Source organism: Diabrotica virgifera, chromosome 10 (assembly GCF_917563875.1).
Source record: "Diabrotica virgifera virgifera chromosome 10, PGI_DIABVI_V3a".
Classification (NCBI taxonomy): Eukaryota; Metazoa; Arthropoda; class Insecta; order Coleoptera; family Chrysomelidae; genus Diabrotica; species Diabrotica virgifera.
Window position 1 is genome coordinate 131,131,921 of NC_065452.1, and position 24,443 is coordinate 131,156,363.

The 24,443-nt window shown below is 33.7% G+C and overlaps 1 protein-coding gene across 1 annotated transcript in view; it reads left to right on the forward strand.

The window, feature by feature from the left end:
• The window catches only part of LOC114335111 (aspartyl/asparaginyl beta-hydroxylase), a 394,028-nt gene that overhangs the window by 341,928 nt on the left and 27,657 nt on the right, over window positions 1–24,443 (forward strand). The window contains exons 8-11 of the mRNA XM_050641270.1: window positions 2,845–3,168; window positions 12,557–12,696; window positions 13,038–13,272; window positions 21,542–21,647. Of these exons, the coding sequence (XP_050497227.1) occupies window positions 2,845–3,168; window positions 12,557–12,696; window positions 13,038–13,272; window positions 21,542–21,647 (805 nt within the window). The remainder of the gene's footprint in view (window positions 1–2,844; window positions 3,169–12,556; window positions 12,697–13,037; window positions 13,273–21,541; window positions 21,648–24,443) is intronic.

Here is a 24,443-nt window from a genome sequence, read left to right on the forward strand (position 1 = left end):
CTAATAAGTAGTTGAAACGGTCAAAACAAAGAAACGCACACTCATCAAAAATGCACTTGCGATTCTCGTATAATCAACATTTACTGAATCGATCCAGGAAGAGTCAACTCCAACTAGTAAAAGTTGATTTAAATTTTTAAAATCAACTTTTACTGCTCGTTTCAGTTGGAGTTGACTCCAACTAGTTGGAGTCAACTCTAACTGAGAATCAACTTGAACTGTAACATATACACTAAATACATTAATATAAACACCGAGCAAACAACACAGTTATTCGACACGCACAACTAGCAATGGCAAAATGCATTCCATGCAATAGCTCACCGAACGGGCGAGCGAGAACAGTGGTTGGTGACGTCAGACCCCAGCTCGCGCTTTTGAAGTTGTTTGAAACGGAAATTTTGGGCGCGGAACTTAGATCAGTTGTTGTACGTACACCATTCATTGTTAAGACGTAATATTTTGAATATAACATTTTTAAACATAAATTAACAATTTTATGCAAAAATATTATTGTGTATAAGTTCCCTATTATCACAGCTATTTTCACTTTTGAGATTGCAGCTTTGAACAAGTCGATGGAACTGCAATTATACCATTTTCTCAGATTGTTGAGCTAGGAGATGCGTCTTCTTCCAATAGTTCCTTTTCCCTACATTACGGTTTGTAGCAACACATATTTTTTATCCCCTCTCATCATAACGTGGTCGAGATATTGTAACTTTCTTATCTTAATCGTATTCATTATTTCCGTTTTTATCTTTCGGAGAACCTCAACATTTGTTATTCGGTCTACCCAACTTATTTTTAATATTCTTCGGTAGGTCCACATCCATATCTTAGTCTATTGGTTTTCATATATCTTACTAGATTTTTATTTTCTAATTCGTTGTTATGTGTGCGCATCCATTCGTTTGTCATGCGATCTCTGCAAGGGACATATGACTGCTGGTAGAATTATAGTCTTATATATCTGGATTTTTGCACCTCATGAGAGAAGTTTTGACTTCATGATTGTTACAACTTTGCAATCTTCTCTATGAATATCTATCATCGGCTTCACTATTTTCACGAGAACAATATACTTTATTGATACTAAGTACCAAAAGGCTATCGACCGAAGTCTTTCAGTCAGATCAAGTAATATTTAAACCATATTAGTGATATATTATATAATAATATTTAAATATATTTACGAATATCCAGTTGTTTTATGAGTTTTGCGTTTTATTTAGATGTTAAACATGAACACATGGAAATGAATTAATGTTTATATTTCCTCTGAAACTCTATCGATTATTTTTGTATACATGTATCAATCTATATTCGATAATTGTTTTAACAATTCTTTTTATGTGATTCAAGATATATATAATATATGTTTCAATCTGATAAAAAAATATGTATATGTGTTCTGTGTATTTTTCTTTCTGTTTTTCATTGCTTTTTGTGATTCCTTCTATATCTGTACTAGTATTCTAATCACTATCAGATTTTCACTGTAATTATCTCATTTAAATACCTCCACTGTGTTTGCGTTTAGTAAATTATAATTTTGTACTTGGGCTGTTTTCAAAACACAATAACTTGAAAACTTGTATTTCTTACTAATTACTGTCATCTTTTTAAGTACCTAGTCCTATTAATTCTGTTTCTGGATTCTTTTGGTTTTTTATTTTAAACGTAATCTTTTGTTGTAATAGTACTAAATTTCACAGATTTTCTAACAAATAATGCAACTAACAAAATGAAAATAAGTAAATTAAAAAAGAATTATTATTTTATAAAATGTTTACAAGATTTGAAAATTTATAGATAAAATAAAATTTGCAAGCTCGCAGACTCATAGGTATTTCCTCAAAAGACACTGCTCTCGGATATCATCACTGTAAACAACCAACTAACACACTAATTAAGCGTCAGGATAAACAAGAAACATACATCAAAAATAGGGATTTCGACAAATCACAAATAAGCAAACATGCTTAGGACAATGAATACAGCCAACAGTGGAAAGTTGCATCAATAATCATGAAGGAAACAGACATGAAAAAGAGAAAAATCAAAGAAGCAACCCTTATCCTACTAAAAGAAGAAAAAGGTGTAGCAAATCCATGAGCAGAATGTAACAAACTTTGGTTGCCAATACCATGGTACAATAAATTCCCCTAATGAAACTTTATTGTACCATGGCCAATACCAAGAAGTGAACAACATCTTCTTATACCAACTTGAACTATATACCAATCTGAACTTATACCAACAATATTGGATAAGAAAATATGAAACGCAAGTCTCAATCAAACACTACACGTATGCAACACACAATACACAAAATAAAGTTTACAATTTATACTTCAAAAACATATAATTTACGAACACTCCTTATAACACATAATTAATGCATAAACATACAGAATAATCAGAATTTGATGTATCAGCGGGCATAAAACATCAGATCTTTTCAGCCAAAGCTGGCTGTTACCCAAAACAACATAGGCAAGTACTCAAGCTTCAATTTTGTGGTTTTTTGATTTTGATATAACAACCTCAACAACAACACTGGCGGCTATACACACACCTTTTTCAACACAATTTCGTTTCTTATTAATCTTTTGTAAACGATTTCCGGAGTGAAAATCGAAACATCAAATAATTTTGCTCAAACAGCTCAAAACGAACATTTTAAGCTTTGGTAAATGTTTCTATGTTAATTTTTTGCCGAGATATTGAGAATTGATTAGTTGGTATGCTCCTTGTAATAATTCTTTTTTGATTTAAATTACCTATATAACTTTTGTTAATCAAAATTTATTCCAAACTTATTTATAATTTATAATCTAGACTTTTCTGACGAAGACGACGATAAAGACGATGGAGAGGAAACAGTAGAGCCCAACACCGCTAAAGCTAAATATCAAGAACTGGCAACGGCGTACATCCGGCCTGTTAGCAATGAGCATGAAAGTACTAACAGAGAAATAGAGTATGAAGACGACGAAGATGAACAGGAGGAGGAGGAAGTGTCTGAAGAGGAGGAGGGAGACGAACGAGATGAAGGACAGGAATATGAAGATGATGATGTCGAAGAAGATGAAGTTGATGATGAAGACGAGGAACTGCTCAAGCGTTTGGAAGCTCGTTACGGAAAACTCCAAGAGAATATTGGTAATGTGTAGGTTTTTAGGATGAACGTAAAGTAAAACAGATGTTGAAGATTGTAAATTAATTTAAAGTAATTTAACGAAAATCTGTAGTTTATTAGTTAAAAGATAGTTTGTTTATTATATCGATTATTCTTGTTTGTATTAAACATGTATATATTTGTTCTCAGAACGTAGAGAAAAATTTACAGTTTTAACTAACAGTAAAAACAGATAAACGCTGGTAAACAGTTTTTTTATGCTGAACATCAATTATTCTGATACATTTGTAGTTTGTGAGTTTGTTTGTTTTGCGTCGAATTATCGGTTGTAATTTTTAAATACATATCGATGGGTTTTTGACAAAACATCGTAACCGACAAAACCCACATTTTACAGGAGACGACTTTTTCTTCTACCGACTTTTTGGTTAATATAATTAAAATTTTGAAACTATGATAAATTAGTACATAAAAAAATATTAATTTAAGAAAAAAAACTGTAATATAACATTTATTTATTAAATTATGTAACATACGATGTTAGACCTTGTCTGTGTAAATTTTAGTTGAAGCTTGTCGCTTAAGATAAACATACGATAGTTTCAAGGTATCAATCTATAAATGAATATTCATAAATAACGTAAGTATCTTAACAGAAAAAATATTGAATACATGAATTTTGTTTAAAAATTATTTAAAAATGTGTAACTAATACAATTTTACTTAAATAGCTCTCAAATTTGCACAACTTGCCTTTGAAACACCTTACTAAATGATGTTCTATTCAAAAAAATCTCAAAAATTTAATTCAAATGATATGACGTCCCATAAACTGTAATTTTTGGAAACTTCCTAGTTTTACAGAATTACTACTATTTTAAGAGGGTATTACTCAAGTTTGAACAGATACTACAATTTTATACCTAGGTGTTTTTTAAAGCTTAAGATGTAATCTTTAAAACTATTTTGCTTTAGACGTGAAATAAACAACTTCTTTTTGAGAACATTAAGAAAGATATAAAAATGTAATACAATAACCCAAAAATATCAGTTAAAAAAATGTTTGTACAAAGTAGTCATCAAAACCTATTTCTGTACAACTTACCTAAAATACATTTTTAATAACAAGCTTAAACAATTATAAATGTAATTTTTTTTGAGCTCTTATACAGTATGTCTGCGTAACTTGGAACCTATTGATAACTTTTTATTATCAGTTTAAAAAAAACTATCAGATATTAAATTGTATTAATTTCATACGAGGTATGTCAAAAAATATGAATCTTGTTCAAGAGTAAAGTAGCTTTATATTTCACAATATTGAAAATTTTTAATAAAAAAAGTTGTTTGGAATTAAAAACTATGTTTCAATATTCGTTCTATATTGACTCCCCTACCTTTGTTTCAGATTTCAGTGAACTTACTACAAGTTGATATATTTTTGTTGCAAATATAATATTTATGATATTTCCACAAGAACAACTAAAAAACATGGGTTATGTCATTATCAAATTAGTAAATTAGATTTCAAATTCTATTAAAAATACAATAAACCATAAAAACAAGTATTAAAAACTTACCGCATCTATTGAATATGAAGATTTATCAAAACTACCACTATTTTCGTTTTAAATTTTTCTAGCGGAAACAATTTGCACTTAACACTTTTAAGATAACACTGAGTAATCCTAACGGTCATTTTGGTCATTTAATCTTATTAGACCTGGATCCCGCGTACCAAAAAAAGTTGATTAATAGCAGGCTGAAAATTTGTTAATAGCTTAACGGTGTCTAGTCGGACAAACTTTGATGCATGGGAACACTGGAACAGGAGAAGTTTTAATTGTGGAAAACGATCGATTACGAAAACGATCCATGTATTTTGTCGGACAGAACTTCCAATTGATTTGTTACCATTTCATTAAACTCTCATGCAAAAATCAGAATGGTGTTTATTACCAACTGGGCATTTTAATGAATGGAACACGAAGAACATGTCAAATCACAGGAATCATGTTGGATAGTAATAGCAGTCTGATTTTTGCATGAGAGTTTAATGAAAGGGTAACGAATCAATTGGATGTTCTGTCCGACAAAATACATGGAACGTTTTCGTAATCTGACGTTCCAAATTTTTAAACTGTTCCACATTTAAAACTTCCCCTGTTCTAGTGTTCCCGTACATCAAAGTTTGTCCGATTAGACACCGTTAAGCTATTAACAAATTTTCAGCTTGCTATTAATCAACTTTTTTTGATATGCGGGATCCAGGCCTATATCATAAGCGGCAAAATATGCAGACGAAACCGACAAGATTTATGGCGTTTACTATCATATGTCGGTACTACCTTGCCGTTTACGATACCAAAGGCACAAAATGAGGTTGAAATGCGGTGGTTACGATAAAAATTAAATTAAATTTTAGACACTTAGGATGTTATTATGGGAAAAATAATTTTGAATCAGCTGTAAACTATCGTAAGGAACCATTTAAGATAAAAATCCCATTTTCGGAAAATTGATGTTTACGATGTTTTGTCAAAAACCCGTAGATATACTGTAAAACGAGGTAACTTTGTGGCAGCGCATAATAATTTTATGGACGTCTACCTAACTACTATGGGTGCTGCCACCTTGTGATGCCGTTTGAAAGCTTTCACTCCGCAATCGCCTAAATACAGTATACTTTTCTCTCACGTCACATTTTAAAGTCTCCTTGTTGCTTTGGATACTTTTATAAGGCAGGAGAAAACTGGTCAAATTACATATGCGATAGGACTACAAGATTGGAGGGAAGATATGATGGACCGAAGTAAATAAAGGCAAATCATATAGGCACTAAAGTTCCATGAAGAGTTGTGAAGCTACATAGAGGAACATAACCATAGTATTCGCTGTGTGCAAGTACTTGGAGGAGATACGGGAAACGATCGTGCGCAAGTAGTGTAGATATCTTACAACTTTCTTAAATATGTCTTAAATAATTAATTTTGTTAATTGAAATTGTCAAATTGACGTTTATTTCATACCTACTGCCATTGAAGAAAATGGGATTTCGCAAATGATGTGTTATAAATTGTAAATGTTGCTCCATAATATTGGTATGATATGCAATTATTAAAGTAAATTTAATTAATGGTATTTTGGTTGTAATACAATGTTTACATTTTAATAACATAACCTCAATCTTACTTTTTCTTCTTATTCTTTTTTGGGCTATGGCCTTGACAATTATCCAGTAGCCAGGACTAATATAATTGGCCAATAGAATTAAAAGTGCTAAAAATGTTGCTGAACTATGAAACCAGGTGTCGCTCTTTCGAACTTGCACGGTCCCAATAGAGTCCGCAGTTATGTCTAGACTCAGATGGAGGGTTCTTCTTCTCCTTGGTGTGCCTCATTCTTTAAGGACATTGGCGATCATCACGACATATTTTACTCTTTCTGTCACTTCTCTCTGTCGGTTCTAAAAAGTTCTGTTGTTGTTTTTCCACTCCACTGCTTTCAATTTTTCAATCAGGGCGTGAGTCGTCTTCCCGGTCCACTTCTTCCTTCCACTTTCCATTGTATAACCAATAACATCAACTTATGTTTATTAATTGTTTAAATAAAAAAAAACGATTTTAATGGAAAATTCTTAAATTCTCTTGTTTTTTGCAATGAAGAAACTTGAAAATTTTACAGGTTGTAGCTAATTATATGAACTATCCATAATTTCACTTTTTACATTAATTGTTTACGTTATGCTTCATAAATAAACAATAAAATTTAAAATTTTTGCCGATTCCGACTACTTTTCGTCAAGAGCCGTAAGTACGATGTTGGAGGCCCCGGGGCAAACGTGATCAGAGGGCCCCTTACCGGGGGTCTCGGGGTTTAGCCCCCAGCGGAATGGGGGGGGGGGGTAAACCCTGCATCCCTCATTTGGAATCCTCTGGAAAACGTTTTACGAAGTTGATTGCTTCCTTTTGAAGGTCTTATTCGGTTGAATTCTAAATAAAGTCAGGTTGAACAATTCGGTACGTATGTAACACTGCTTTCATTTCTTGAAAGCGAGTGTGTAGCTGATGGCATAATGTGTCGATCATTGAGTAAAACACGGTTACTCTAAAGCATGACTTGGGTCATTGAAGTCTTTCATCTTCGCACAGTTCATCGAAATGTTTTTTCGTCTTCTGCATTATTTCAGTTGCATCCGTAATTTTATTGTCCAGTATTGTATCGTCTGCATATCTGAAATTAATCACTGGTGTTACGTTAATTGATATTCATCCTTCGTTGATGTTTTCTAGTGCCTCTTTAAATATCTCTTCTGAGCACATATTAAAAAGTAGAAGCAGAGACATCCTTGTCGTACTCCTCTTTTTAGAGGTATCTCTTTAGATTTTTGTTGGTCTACTGGTATTATGGCGTTCTGATATCTGTACTTTGTAATGATTCTCACATCCTGATCATCTATTTCTGTGTTCCGTAATATCTGTGTTATATTTTGTCGAAAGCCTTCTCAAGGTCAACTAGACATATGAATACGTCACAGTTGGCGTCTCAACACCGTTCTATAAGTGTTTGTATAGTAAGTAATGCATCTCTAGTGCCCAAAGCCTTTTGTAAATCCCAGTTGTTCATTCTTTCGTCTAGTTTTTTGTAGACACGTTCATGTATCACTCGCAAGAAGAATTTTAAAATATGGTTCATCAAGCTAATCGTTCTATATTCTTCACATTTCATTGCGTTGGGTTTTTTAGAGGTATTGGGATGAACTCAGATAGTAAATTTCATTGAATAATTCTACTAGTACATCAATGTTGTTCTCTGTTAGTAGTCTTAAGATGGAGGGACAACATCTTAAAACATTTAAATTCCATGGGATTGCAACATTGGAGAGAAGATGTGATGGACAGAAGTAAATTGAGGAACATAAACCATGGTCTCAGCGAATTAGCTTGATAGATATTGGCAGAAAACATAAAAAGTATCCCAAAATTACATTGTTTTACAGTACCCAAACTGTTTACATTTTAAGGGTAGTGCTTTCAGTACTACTTTTAAATGGCCCCGCGGAAACCTTATGGGTAATGGCTCTCTGTCAAAAGCTCTGAAACTTTGGGTTCTGGTAGTCCTTGATGTGTAGAACAAAAGACTCAATGGGCCACTAGCTCCAAAAAAATCATGGTTTTAAGATATAAGCCTCTTAAGTTATAGGTACAGTGAGGACGTTTGAGTTGGAATGAATTCATTTTCTCGAGAATGGGCTACTCTGGAGATAAATTACAAATCAGGTCCATTTTTATTTTTAAATTATAATTTTTTGGCATATATATCACGGAATGGGACGTTTCGGCGTCGCCGTTTCGGCGTGGCCATTTCGGCGTGGCCGTTTGGGCGTAGAGCCGTTTCGGCGTAGGCCGTTTCGGCGTAGGCCGTTTCGGCGTCGGCCATTTCGGCGTCAGAAATTTTATTTTAGTTGACTAAATACCTACATTGAGGTTTATTGGTCAGGCAATTTTTTGGAAAAAAATCTTTTAATATAGTTATTTAAATACATTGGAGTTCATTGGTCACACAATTTTAACATTAATGGTCAAGTAGAAAAATAAACTAAATATATTTCTTTTATAAACATTTTGTTATATTTTATTCTGCAAATACCTATATTGGATTTTTTATTAATGCATATTAATAATAATTGCTGTTCTCTTAATTGTCCCAGAGCTAATTAGATGATAACTGACATTTTTCAACTTTAATTAGACATACATTATATGGTATATAGACGGAGAATTTTAATATTGTTAAAATATCTTTTTTAAGCAAAAATATTTGCAGAATGTATATTTTTAAAAAAAATTAAATTATACAATATTTTCTTGAAAGGAATCTGCTTTTAAAATATTTACCATTAGTTAGTATAATAATAGTTATCCCTATATTTATTGCAGTTTCTTCGAAAATTTAAATACAAAATTCTATAAATCACATAATAATGTTATTAACATTTCCTCGAAAACTTAGGTAAAACTTCAGGTAAATTATGGCCCTCCCTGCGGTCGGGCCATAAACTTTACCTTCAGGATTAAATGTACTACTTCAGTCCCGCGGTATATAATGTACTATTATTAGGAAATACCTCGAACAGAGATCAGTTTAAGAGTTTATGTAGTGTCTTATAATATTTCATAGTAGTATTTATACGATATACAGACGAAGAATTTTTAAGCTATGGAACGAAAAATTTTATCGACCAGAGGAAGAGAGAAATTTACCACTGATGGTTTCATGTATGTTTTTGACGCTGTTAGTAAAAGCGATGAATCCCTAAAATTTTGGAGGTGTGAGAGGAAACAAACGTGCAAAGCAAGAATACATACAAGAGATGGTGAAGTCATCAAGAAAGTAAATGTTCACACTCACGACTCCTCGGCGATGGACGTGGAAGTAGCACAAGTTGTTACAAAAATGAAAAAGCGTGCTACAGAAACAAACGAAGGGACAATAGTGGTAATCAATGAGTGCCTGAGAAATACAAGTCAAGCTTGTCATGGTCGGCTCCCAAACACTGGCGCGATGAGAAAATTCATCAGACGAAAACGTAACGAAGTTCATGCAGCCCCATCAAATCCGACAACTGTTGAAGAGTTAGTAATTCCCGAGTCTTATCGTGTTTACACGTTACAAGATGGTGTAGAAGAAAATTTTTTATTAGCAGATGATGGAGAAGGATTGCAAAGAATTTTGATTTTCGGGAGAGAATCGTGGCTGCAACATCTACAGACCTCAGATGTGTGGTATGGTGACGGTACATTTGCTATAGCACCATCTCTATTTTTACAAGTATACACAGTTATGGCCACAAAATATAATGGAGTCCATCCAATATTTTATGCCATGCTGCCGAATAAAACAAGATCCACATATACCCGTATGTTTGAATTGATCAGACAAATTGTACCAAATTTGCAACCCAGAGCAATCCATTGCGATTTCGAACAGGCGGCATTTAAGGCAATGGAAGATTGTTTTCCAGGCGTCGACATCAATGGATGTTTTTTCCATTTGGCACAAAATATGAAGAAACAAGTGGCTGCTATGGGATATACGAGAGAGTATAATGCTGATCCACAATTCGCTTTAAATTGCAGAATGTTGACAGCATTAGCATTTGTTCCTATCGAACATTTAGATGATGCCTTTGCCGTTCTAGCGGAAGCTCTACCTGCTGAACACCAACCACTTGTAGACTGGTTTGAAGACTACTATATTGGACGTATGAACAGAAGAGGAAATGGCAGAAGACCAAGTTTATTTCCCCAAAGGATGTGGAACCTCTACCAGAGAACTCTGGATGGAGAAGACCGGACAAATAATCACGCTGAGGCCGCCCATAGAAGACTCAAGATGGAATTGGGAGCAGATCATCCAACCATATGGAAATTTATAGATGGCCTGCGTCAGGTGCAGAAAGGTCGAGATGTCTATTTCGAGCAACTTGTGGCAGGTAATCTCCCACCATTGAAATTAAGAAAATACAGAGACGCAGATGATCGCATTTCACGGCTTGTGGGAAATTTTGATGCAAACGGGGATGTTTTAGAATTTTTAAGAGGACTAGCACATAATTATAATATGTAAGTAGGTACTTTATTTTAATTAATATTTCGTGAATAAGTTTTGTAGGTTAAATATAAATGTCTTGTATGTAAGTATAAATGTTTCAGAATTTTTAATTGGACTAGCACATATCTAATTATAACATGTAAATAATAACTAAAATAAAATATTCATTTTTCCAAAATCTTGTTTATTCATTTATTTATATATAATATCTACAGCTAGAAGCCAATTACAGATATTACATTAACTATGAGCTAAATAACAAGCACACACACATAAGTATAAAATTGACATATACAAATCTACCATTAATATTAAAATTTTGTGATCAATGGACTCCAATGTATCTACTTAAATAACTATATTAAAAGATTTTTTTCAAAATAATGTCTTACTAATAGACTCCAATGTAGGTATTTAGTCAACTAAAATAAAATCTCTGACGCCGAAATGGCCGACGCCGAAACGGCCTACGCCGAAACGGCTCTACGCCCAAACGGCCACGCCGAAATGGCCACGCCGAAACGGCGACGCCGAAATGTCCTAGACCCTATATATCATACTGGTGATGTCATCCATCTGGGCGTGATGGCGCAATCGTTTTTTTTTTAATAAGAATAGGGGTCGTGTTATAGTTCATTTGAAAGGTTACTCAATTCTATATTCAATAAAATAAACATTAACATAATTATTTATACAGGGTGCCTAATTTTTTTTAATTAAATTAATTGAGACAAAAAGAAGAATGTATATAATTTATTTAATTCGAAATACATTTTACTGTTGTCCGAAAATAGGAAAAAATGTTTATTTGATAAATATTGTTTTTCGCTTAAATTCAATATTAAAGCTACACCCACCTGCCTCTTAGCAGTTTGAACATTTAATTTAAGCGAAAAGCAATGTTTATTTTTCAAATTAACATTTTTTCTGTTTTCTTACAGCAGTAAAATGTATTTCGAATTAAATAAATTATATACATTCTTCTTTTTGTCTCAATTAATTTAATTAAAAAAAATGAATATAAATGCTTCTGTATAAATAATTATGTTAATGTTTATATTAGTGAATAGAGAATTAAATAACCTTTCAAATGAGCTATCACACGACCCCTTTCGGTTAAAGTAAATGTTCAAACTGCTAAGAGGCAGGTGGGTGGCAGCTTTAATATTGAATTTAAGCGAAAAACAATATTTATTTATCAATTAAACATTTTTCCTGGTTTCGGACAACAGGAAAATGTATTTCGAATTAAATAAATTATATACATTCTTCTTTTTGTTTCAATTAATTTAATTCAAAAAAATTTTTGGGGCACCCTGTATAAATAATTGTTATTTATACAGGGTGTTATAAATTATTGTTAATGTTTATATTATTGAATAGAGAATTTAATAACCTTTCAAATGAGTTATCACACGACCCCTATTCTTATTTAAAAAAATCATCGATTGTGTCATCACGCCCAGATGGATGACGTCACTAGTATGACATAGATGCCAAAAAATTATAATTTAAAAATAAAAATCGACCTGATTTGTAAATCATCTCCAGAGTCGCCCATTCTCGAGAAAATGAATTTATTCCAACTCAAACGTCCTCACTGTACCTATAACTTCAGAGGCTTATATCTTAAAACCATGATTTTTTGGAGCTACGCGCCCATTGAGTCTTTTGTTGTAGACATCAAGGACTACCAGAACCCAAAGTTTCAGAGCATTTGACAGAGAGCCATTTCCCATCAAGTTTCTGCGGGGTCCTTTGTTTACAACAATTAACAACTACTATTTTTTATTTTAGATAAGAAATTCCCTGAAAAGCCTGAGTCTGACTCTGACAGAGACTCAGAAGATAATGACTATGAGTATACCAACATTACTAATGAACAAGATTCTAAGATAAAAAAAGACATTGATGAAGCTCACAGTTCCATTAAAAATGTAAGTAAATTAGTTGAAAATAATATATGAAATACTAAAATTATTTATGTTCACGATAGGAATAAATATCAAGAAACCAAAAGCCCCACGATCCAACATGTCTAACAAAATTAGTTTTTACTTTTTATTAGCAGATTTTCTGGACTGTTTTATCATTTAGTTGTAGTTTTAATAGAAGTTTTGGTATAATGATCTCACTAGTGTTAACTTGTTATGTTTACTGTTATTTGTTTATGCTAATTTTTATCAAAATCATCCGCACACGTTTTGATAACAATTGACATACCTTTCATACTAACATGATTTTGTTTGAGTGTTTTGTTTGTTTTTTTTATAACCAGAATACTTCACATGCTCTTGCACTCTTTGACAAAATCCTGCAAAAATCCCCGTCCTCACCCAGAGCTTTGTATGGAAAAGCACTAACATTGGATCTACTAGCTGACCAAAGGAGAAGCAACGACATATTGGAGAAAGCTCTTCAGTTGTACATAACCCTGTTAAAAACCGATTCAGTGCCAGCAGCCCTCTTTCTTGAAGCATCCGAAAGATGTATCAACAGGATGAGATTCTTAGGTAAGTGTTTCTCAAGACTTGCAGGCCATTTAGACCTAAGGTAGCATTAAAATAAATATATTTTTAACCCTTTACAAACAATTTACAACTGTTTCTTTTTCTTAGTCGTTAACTTATCGCAGGTATTGTGATATCATGAAGCTATTAGCTGATTTTTCCAATGTTCATCCACATCTCTCTACCTTCTGCCATTCTAGCACATTCTGACAATTTTTTTAATGTTGTAATATTTACAATCTGTCCTTAACTAAGAACAATAGGTAAATTATTTGACAAAAATTGAAAATTTGACCTGTAGAGGGAGATCCAGTGATCACCATCTTTACATAAATTAAATTAAAACAAGTTAAAATAAGTTTAGTTATCACAGATTATTCGAATCTTCTTGCTAGGTCCAATACTTTGAATCTCTTCAGGCGTCGTACATCATTGTGGTCATCAGTGAGGTTGCTTTCTAACTGGTTTGGATGAAATTCTAGTCTCTTGGAATATTTTTTGTAATATTCTGTTATTACTGTTTTTATGGATGGCACATTGAGGTCTTGCTCTATCACATAGTTTGGCACGTACCAAGGGGCATTCAGCATTGTTCTAAGGACTTTGTTCTGGAATCTCTGCAGTATTTCTAGGTTAGTTTGACTGGCTGTCCATCAAAGTTGGATACCATAGGTCGACACTGGTTTTAATATAGTTTTATATATCAGCAGTTTGTTTTCAAGAGATAGTTGAGATTTACGACCGATGATCCAGTACATTTCTCGGAATTTTATTCCTAGTTGTTTTATTTTTGTAAAAATGTGCTTTTGCCAAGTTACTCTCCTATCAAGATGGATTCCTAGGTACTTGACAGTATCGGTTTGTGGCAGTTGCGTTTCATTTAGTGTTACAGATGGACATGTTTGTCTTTTCGTGGTGAAGGTTACATGGATGGATTTACTCTCATTCGCCTTTATCTTCTATTTTTTAAGCCATCTTTGTATATTATTAAGGTCTTTCTGAAGGGTTCTGGATGGTGTATTTGGATCATGGTGAGAGGCTAGTACAGCAGTGTCATCAGCAAAAGTCGAACACGTTGTTCTGTTACTTGTGGGTAGGTCAGCAGTGTAGAGCAAGTTCAATATCGGTCCCAAGACACTTCCTTGTGGTACTCCGGCTTTTATTGGTCTTAGGCTTGTGCATTCATTATCCTGCTTGACTAGGAAATATCGGTTGGAAATATAGCTTTTTAGGATTTGATAAAAAGGATGGGGAAGGTTATTCTTTAGTTTAAAGAGCATACCAGCATGCCATACCTTGTCGAAGGCCTGACCAATGTCCAGGAATGCAGCAGAACAATACCTTTTATTTTCTAGATCACTTCTGATGTGTTTTACCAGTCTATGTACCTGTTCTATCGTTCCGTGTTGTGTTCTGAACCCAAATTGGTGTTAGGGAATTAGTTTCCTTTCTTCTATAACTGGGGATAATTGTTTAAGGAGAAGTTTTTCCAAGATTTTGATAGAACAGGTAGCAGGCTTATTGGTCTGTATGAAGTCACCTGAGTTTTATTTTTCCCTGGCTTAGGTATGAGAATAATTTGAGCAACTTTCCATTGTTCTGGGTAGTAACCTAGCCTATATATTGCATTAAATACTTGCGTTAGCATTTTCAGACCTTTGCATGTCAATTGCTGCAGTACTTTCCCGTTGATCAGGTCATACCTGGAGCTTTTTTGGACTGATTTCATGCTGGATAATATTTCTAACTTCTTTAGTGGTGATTTTTTGTATAGGTAAGTCCATCTGGTAGGGCGATTCCAGGAAGTCATTTATTTCTTCCTCTGTGTCACCATCTTCTATGGGATGTGGCTGGAATACATTAGTGATTTGCAAATGCTTCGGCTTTTACCTTATTATTTCTACACCAGTTTCCCTCTTGGTTCCGTATTGGTGGTATTTGTTGTTTCGGGTGTTTGATTTTTCTCGTGGCCTTCCAAAGGGAATATTCACTATCTGCGTTTGCTGATAAACCTGTAAGATATTCTTGTATTTTATTATTTTTGATATTATGCAATTGTAGTTTATTTTCCTTGGTGATTTTATTTAATTTCGTCTTCTTCTCAGATGTTCTTTTTCTTCGCCACTCCTCCTTTATTTTTCTCTTTCTAGCAATCATTTCCTTTATTACAGTTGGGCAATGCTCTTTAAATTCTGCTTGATAGCAGTCAGGGGTAGCATATCAAGCAGCTTCTTGTATAGATTTCTGAAGATTTTATACTGCTGCGTAGATGTCACTTTCTGTTTTCAATGGGATGTTTATGTCAATTAGTTCATCTAGTTTAGTCTTGAAAATGTTCCAGTATGTTTTGTTACTGTATAGTGATGGTTGTTTAGTACTGTTTGTTATTTGTGCATACCATGTCGCGATTACGCTAGAGTGGTCAGAGGGTAGATCGTAACAAGACTCTACTTTTGCCAATTTAACATTAATTCCTTTAACAATATAGAAGTCGAGTAGATCAGATATTTTTGCATTGTCGGTAGGCCAGTAAGTTAGTTCCCTTGTGGTGAGATAATTTGCATTGGTCGCGTTTATAGCCTTTAGAAGTTCTCTGTCTTTTGTGGTAATAATTCTGGATCCCCAGGTAGTATGCTTAGAATTAAAATCTCCTCCTGCTATAAATCTATTTCCTAATGTTTTAAAGAAATTTTCAAACTGTTCCGTTTTGTTGTTGTGCTTTGGCGGACAGTATATAACTGATACTGTTAGTGGGCCTAGTTGATCTTCCACAACAATGACAATGGTGCGCCAGTATACAAAGGTTCTTTTACTCATAAGTGGAGGATAGAGCTTCAGTGAAAACTCGTCATCGGGTTCCATTTTTGCGCTAAGGCCTTCACCTCATTCCGAAACTATTCTTGACCTCTTATTTCGTCCATGATGGATCTTCTCCAAGCTTGTGCTGGGCGATCTCTATTTCTTTTTCCTTGTGGACTAAGGCAGTCTTTGCAATACTGGAACTATTTTTTCGGAGTGTGACCGATCCAACCCCCCACTTTCTGTACTTTATATCATTTTCTACCCTCTTTTGTTCAGTCAGGTGTAGTAGGTCTTCGTTTCTGATGATGTTAGGCCAGAAGATACGAAAAAATCTTCGTAAACATTTGTTTACAAAGACCTGCAGTTTGTCTGTAAGCGATTTTGTCACTTTCCAGGTTTCACATCCGTAGAGTAGAACAGACATGACATTTGACTGGAATATTCGGATCTCTGTCCTTGTAGTATACTCGCCAGATCTCCAAGCAGGGTTGAGCATGCTGAATGCTTGTTGAGCTTTCTGTGTCCTCATACGAATACCTTCCCAGAATTATGTACCTCCGTTTTATTTTATGACATAAAGTTTTCTAAAAAATTAGAAAAATAGAGAATATCTAAAGTTTTCCACATTTTCAATCTGTATATTGTCGATATTAAATAGTGTGTTGTTCTTGCATTGTTTCTCAGGAGCGCCAATAGTAGCAAGAAAATGTATCCGTATATAACCTGGACCAGATAACAGCGAAACTACAGGGTAATATTCCATGGTGCTTAATGTATGCTGATGATGTCGTGTTAGTAGGAAATAGTGAAAGAGACTTAGAACAAAAACTGGAACAATAGAGGCAAGCTCTGGAGGAAAAAAGTTTAAAACTTAATAGGACAAAAACAGAGTATTTGGAATGTTCATTTAAAGATGGAGTTACTACAAATAAAATGGTGGTGAACTGATTGTAAAAAGCAATAGTTTTAAGTACCTGGGATCGGTATTACAGAGTAATGGAGAAATAGATGGAGATGCATGCAGTAGAATTAGGGCTGGATGGATGAAGTGGAAAGAAGCGAGTGGTGTGTTGTGTGACAGAAAAATTCCAATGAAGCTGAAGGGAAAATTCTATAAAACAGCCATAAGACCGGCTATGATGTACGGAACTAAATGTTGGGCAGTGAAGAAGAAAGAGGAAACAACGAATGCATGTGGCGGAAATGAGAATGCTTAGATGGATGAGTGGAGTGACAAAGAAGGATAAAATTAGAAATGAGTATATTAGGGGAAGTCTAGGTGTGGCACCAATTGATGCCAAAATGAGAGAGCATAGGTTAAGATGGTTTGGTCATGTTCAACGTCGAGACGTTAATCACCCAATACGAAGAATAGCTGAAGTGCAGATTCCTGGAAGGAGTAGGAGAGGAAGACCAAAGAAGACCTGGGGGAGACGATAAGGCAGGACATGTTAGTAAAGGGGATTGACATTGATATGACCCAAGATAGAATTGTGTGGAGAAATACAATTAGGGAAGCCGACCCCGCATAGGGATAAGGCAAAGAGAATGATGATGATATCGTGTGGAAGATCTACCTTGACTTCTTTTGCCTTCTACCTTTTCCTGGATGGTAGGTTTTTCAAGACCATTTCTTCCAAGCTCGTGTCCAGAATATCCTATTATTTGTTCTAATATTTATGTCCTTATTCTTTTCTTTATGTTTAGCTGGTTCACCATAGGTTCATTTGTTCTTGGGGCCACCACCTATGGTATTCTCAGCATTCGTCTTCAGCAGCACGTCTCAAATACAACATCTATAATTTTTTGTCTTTCTCCATAAGGGTCCAGCATTACGATGCATAAGTGAAAACTGGAAAAACCAGAGTTCTTACCAGTCTCATTTTTGTATCCATAGTTATTTCATTGCCTTTCCAAATTTTAATTAATTTTGCCATAGAGCTTTGTGCAATTGCTGACCGGCGCGCGTCGCTTTATTTCTTCAGTACTTGTTCCCTTGTTTGTTATGAAAGAGCACCGATACACAAATTTATCTACAACAGCCATATTGTTTATCGTCTCCGTCTTTAGATGATTTTGATTGTTGTTAGCTCTGTCCTCGCTATTCCTCCATAATATATTCTTCTTAGGATTTTTAGCTCAAAATGTTCAAGCATTTCTTGTTCCTCTGTAAGGGCAGCCGCACACCAAAGAAACAAGAAACGTAAAACATGAAACGTAAAACACGTTTCATAAAAATAAAACAATGCTAAACAAATAGAAGTCCGCATACCAATGAAACGAGTGTGATTCATGCGCGTGAAACATTTTTATCTTCGGAAGGCGTACACCAAAGAAACATGAAACGTGAAACACGTTTCATGGAAATAAAACACTGCTAAACAAATAGACGTCCGCATATCTATGAAACAAGTGTGATTCATGCCCATGAAACATTTTTATCTTCTTGAAACGTGTTTCATGAAATAGGACGTGTTCTGTTTTTCGATATCAGTTTCATTGTTTTGAATAATTAATTGCGTGCGTAAAATGAATGCTGACCAAGAATTTAATATTGTATTGGTTTCTGTGGTGGAGCAGAACGAAGAGTTGTACAATTATAACCTGGAGTGGTACTCGAATAGACAATAACAAGAAAATATCGTTTTTTTTTTTAACCAGGACCAGGACCCACAATAAAACAATGTAAATGTTTGAATACTCATTCTATAAAATGATTGAAATTTAGGAAGATGATTATTTAATTCATTTGCAACCAATTATTATGTACTATGGTTATGATTTTTGGACAGTAATAATGAAAGAGTTGCCACAACTGCAACGACCTCGTCATCATAACTTTCCATTATTTACTATACAAATTTTATTTTTGTTTCTTTGATTAGTATATTAGTGTAGGAAACAGAGGTTAAACTTCGCAAACTCGACACAAGTCCGGTTTTATTGTTTTTTCTGGTATATCAAGGGGTGCTTATTATGAGGCTAACTTTTTTTAAAAGATTTGCCCCGGCCAGAACACCCATTTTCATTCCTTTAAAGGGGGTAGGGAAAAATACTACTCCATCAGTAGGGATTTTATAAATACATATATATTGTACATCTAGTTCAATAGTGACACAACTTCAAAAAATTCGAATTTTGGGTTAAGGCTTTAAAAGGTTGCCTATAATTATAATACCCCTTTTAATGCAATACAGCCTTAAATGAAATATTGTCTTGAATAAGTACAACGTAAGATACTTCGGTATTACACTATAGTACTATAGGGTGATAACATAGGTTTTGAAATGCAATATGGCTATAATTGTAAGATGTGGCGATAATACAGACTGCCACAATACAACCGATGTAATTCAATACGTTCAATACGGCCACAACTGCAAAAATCAATTGATTTTTTCATTACATTGCCGCCGTATCTCCTAGGTATCGTTTTATAAATGACTTTCTTCACAATGCAATATCGCCATAACTATCAAAATACAATTAACGTTTTATTTTTAATAAATTGTAATAAGATCCAGCGAATAACTTTATAATTTGCTAACTAAACGAATCGGTAACGGTCGAGTAACGGTCGAATCCATCAATTATAACTAAATTGTAATTTTGAAGCCAGTCAATCTCAAAATAAATCATTTACAAGGCATAACTCGTTTGCTACAGAAGGTTTTGCTCATTTCTCGAAATTATTATGTTTTGCACTTGTGGTACTATTGAACTAGGTGTGCGATATATTATAGTTATTGCAACATCCCTGCGGAAACTATCCCTATCCCTGAAAATAAGTTTGGCGAGCATGTTTTTACGATTTTCTCATTACCTATATATATATTTTGTGAAACAACGCTTATACAAGATTAAAGACCACTATTTGCTCTACAAATAAGACCCTATGCATTTTTTTCGTATAAGCAAACGTTACGGCACAGTGGCGCTGCAAACCTCAGAAATGCTTTGGCGGGCTCCAGTTTTTGTTTTTTGTCACCCATTCATTTTATTAATAAAATACTTATGACAAATAAAAGAACACCCTGTCTGCTACATATTATGACCTATACATATTTTACTTTCATTGCACCTTAAAGCTACAGTGGTGGCCCAGAGTAAATTTTTGCATATCTTCTTTATTCATTTTCCTTTTTTTGGGGTGGTTTCGGGGAAAATATGGGGGTGAATTATACAAATTTGTAAATAATACTTGTACATGGGTAATCGCTAAAAGTTCTTTTACGCTAGCATAAGCGATTCAGATCGTATATATAAAAAGGGGCTTTTTAAAATTTAACACCCTGTAATTAAAAAATAGACAATTGCCCTTAAATGAAACCTATACCAAAAAATCAGACATTTATTTGTGATTAATCATTGCCGCTGGGTTGCTTCTTGATTCCCATTACGGCTAGAGAAAAATAATTTTTTTTCAAAACATCTGTTTTAAAGCTTGTCAGCTTTGGGGCACCACCTTCGCTAAACGGTGTGTGATAGATATATGCTGTCGCGGAATAAATTGTAGGAATTATAGTCCTCTTCATATTTCTATTAAGGATTTTTTTGCAAAAACGTACAGGAAGGGCTACGTTTCGCAAAAACCACAAACTACCCCCTTTAATTAAAGGGATGAAAATGGGTGTTCCGGGGCGAAATCTTTTAAGAAAAAGTTAGTCTCATTAAAAGCACCCCTTGATATACTAGAAAAGAAAATAAAACCGGACTTATTTGCGAAGTTCAACCTCTGTTTCCTACACTATACCTATAACATGAAACGGTTTCGTTCTTTACAATTTATTTGTTTCATGTTTCACGTTTTATGTTTCACGTTTCTTTGATATTAAAAAGCAATTAAGGCACATCAAAGAAACATGAAACGTAAATTACGTTTCATGGAAATAATACACCGCTAAACAAATATACGTCCGGCCATTTATGAAACTCTCCCAAAATAAAAATGTGTCATGAGAATGAATCACACTCGTTTCATTGGTAGGCGGACTTTGAGATTTGTTTAGCAGTGTTTTGTTTTCATGAAACATGTTTCATGTTTTTCGTTTTATGTTTCTTTGGTGTGCGGCTTGCCTAAAGAGCGGCGTCGACAGCAACGACCACGTTATTATCCATTGCCGACTATACAAATTTTATTTTTGTTTCATCGATTAGCATATCACATGAAACGGTTACTTTTTTACAATTTATTTGTTTCATGTTTCACGTTTAATGTTTCACGTTTCATGTTTCTTTGATGTGTCTTGAAACGTGGCCTTAGGGGCCACGTTTCTGCTCCATATGTTAGTGCTGGTCTTATTAGTGTTTTATAGACGCTCTTTTTAATTTTTCTAGCTTGTTTTGAGGCTGTTTTCTCAAGCCATAGTAACACTTATTGGCAAGCACTATTCTTCTTTTATGTATTTATGTCTTTAAATTTATACTGTATATTTATACTGTTATGTGTTTTACGTCTTGATTATTCCAGGTCAGTACAGAACTGCTCTTCAAATACACAAGTTGGTTATAGACAAATTTCCAAATGCTCCTCAACATTTAAATAGTTTAGCTGTTACATATTTAACCATTAATAGGTAAGTTTGATCATGATATAATGATACATTGTTTTACGGGTTTATAGGTCGTGAAAGGAATTATTTCAACCTGACGTTATTGTAGTTGCATCGAATCATTTTTATTGCCTGCTATAGTTACAGACGAAACGTAGGGAGGAAATAATTCTAGGTCACTACCTAGAAGACAAGAGAATGACGTAATTATTACAAAACACTGGTTGTTCAAGCCTACACTTCTTGATTACATGATATAAGCAGTATCATTATCGCAGCATTATAGTTTTTACGCCCTTCTGTTCAAATTTTATGCTTACTGTATGTTATTCACATAATCTACAGTTGAGTCCGCGAATCTTCACCTTAGTCACTTACTGTCACTTGCTGTTGCGTTTAGTAAATTTCAATTTCCGACTTATCATCGACTTATCATCGACTTATTTCGTATGCTTTAAATGATGACGCACGGGTAAAGATTCGCGGACTCAACTGTAGACCCTAATCTTTTAAATAAAAAAAATTCTTAATATACATATCTTAAAAACTCAAAATGTCATATACAGATACACAAAACATTGATAACTTCTTTTTTCGTTTATGGCCTATCAACATCAATCACCCTTCACTAAAAAACAACTAAAGTATATTTGTTTGCAACTGACAGCTCATTAAAAATGCAAATCTTAGGTTAAGGATTATTTCAGATTTAGTTAGATATCAATACTATGTATCCGCTTTAACATTAATTTTAGTTAACATATAAATCCCTTTTTGATTCTCCAACACTCATCCATGATTTTCATACCTGTTAGGTATATAATCCATGTGTTTGTATTGTTGTTTCTATGGGAGCAGGGTGGACTCTTAGAAAGATTATATCTAAAACTAACATTTCAACTGGAGAGGATATTATTTTAAGTGAATTCAGTTTGACCACTTTACCTGCTATTTGCAGATTAGTGAAGATTTTGCATTTGAAATGAGCTGGCATCATTCAATCTTCGCTTGTCCACTGCTGGACATAGATCTCTTGCATCCAATTCCTATGACGTTTTAGATACTGGCGAAGCGTCCATGTAACCACGGTTACCACTGGTAACAGTTAAAAATCTTGCAAATAAATATTTTATGACGATGAATAATTCCATTTATCTATATTTTTACCAATAGAAATATATTATTATATTATGTGTTAATAGTACCTAATTCAGTAAATAGCCAACTACTCGTAGACACACGAAAATATTGGCGAGTTTATGTGACTCAGTTGCACTTTATTATACTCTGTTACCAGTCTCATTTGTGGTTACAATGGTTATCTCGCTGTCGCTCGGGCGGCTCGGGACCGGCTAGTGTCTGAAAATTTTGAAGGAGCGACGGGCGTAAGCGCGCTGTATATATCAGTAGGGCTGTTACCAGATTTAAATTTGGTTGCAGTACCTATAAAATGTCATGATGAGTGTCGCTGCGTAATCGATCAACTACTTGAAAAGTAATTCTGATTGAAAAAAAAGAGATTATTTAAAATAAAAGACCTATTTTTAAACAATTTAAAAAAGGAATAAAAAAAGTAGTTCGATATTTTAAATTTAGTTGGTACAGTGAAAATCCTTGGTTATGTGGTTGCAAGAAAAATAGACTGTATTGTTGGCCATGTCTTCTGGTTTCTACAGAAAAATGGGTGGACCAGGTTCACGATTTAAATAGTTTTAGTGTTTTAAAAAAGAGACATGAAATTTCTCCGTTACCTACATGTAAGATGAATACCCAATTTGATTCAGTTTGGCAAAACAAGAATCGAAAGTTCTCTTAACCAAGTTTTTAAAGCAAATATTGCTAAACATAATGAGTTTGTTAAAAAACTAGATAGGTATATCCTTAGCACACTTATAATAGATACCGTATGTTTTTTGGCCAAACAAGAATTAGCGTTTCGTGGTAATTTTGAGGGCCACGGCTCTGACATTCGAGGCAATTACAGGGAATTGTTAACATTAATTGCCAAAAAAAGATCAAACATTTTGCCAAAATCTAGAAACATCAACTGTTTTTCAAGTGATATACAAAATGATATTATTGAAGCTATACAGCGTGTCTACTTAAGTTGGAAACATATGGGAAACTTTTTTATTATTAATTTTACGAAAAAAAGTTATTCTTTATAAAAAGTTATGCATGCCCCAAAACCTAAGATTCAATCATCAGATATCAAATTTTTTCAATATTATACGAGGTATGTAAAAAATATGAATTTCGGTCAGGGTAAAGTACCTTTATTTCTCTCAATATCGAAAATTCTTATGATAAAAAGTTATTTGGAATTAAAAACTAAGATGAAATATGCAATCATTACATGCTTATAATTGAAAAAAAAATTAAACATTTTTTCTCAAATTTATGGATACCCAACATCGTTTTTAATTATTACAAATATGATAACTCGTTTATTATTCATTTTACGAAAAAAAGTTATTCTTCATAAAAAGCTTTGCATGGTCTAAAATCTAAGACACAACCATGATATATCAACTTTTATTAATTTTATACGAGGTGTGTCAAAAAATATGAAATTCTCTCAAGATTATAGTACCTTTATATTTCACAATATTTCAATTAGAAGGATGTAATTGCATATTGAAACATAGTTTTTAATTCTAAACAACTTTTTTAATAACCGTTTTCAATATTGTGAAAAATAAAGGTATTTTACTCTTGAGTGAAATTCATATTTTTTGACATACCTCGTATAAAATTAATAAAATGTGATATCTGGTGGTTGCATCTTCGGTCTTAGGACATACAGAGCTTTTTATAAAG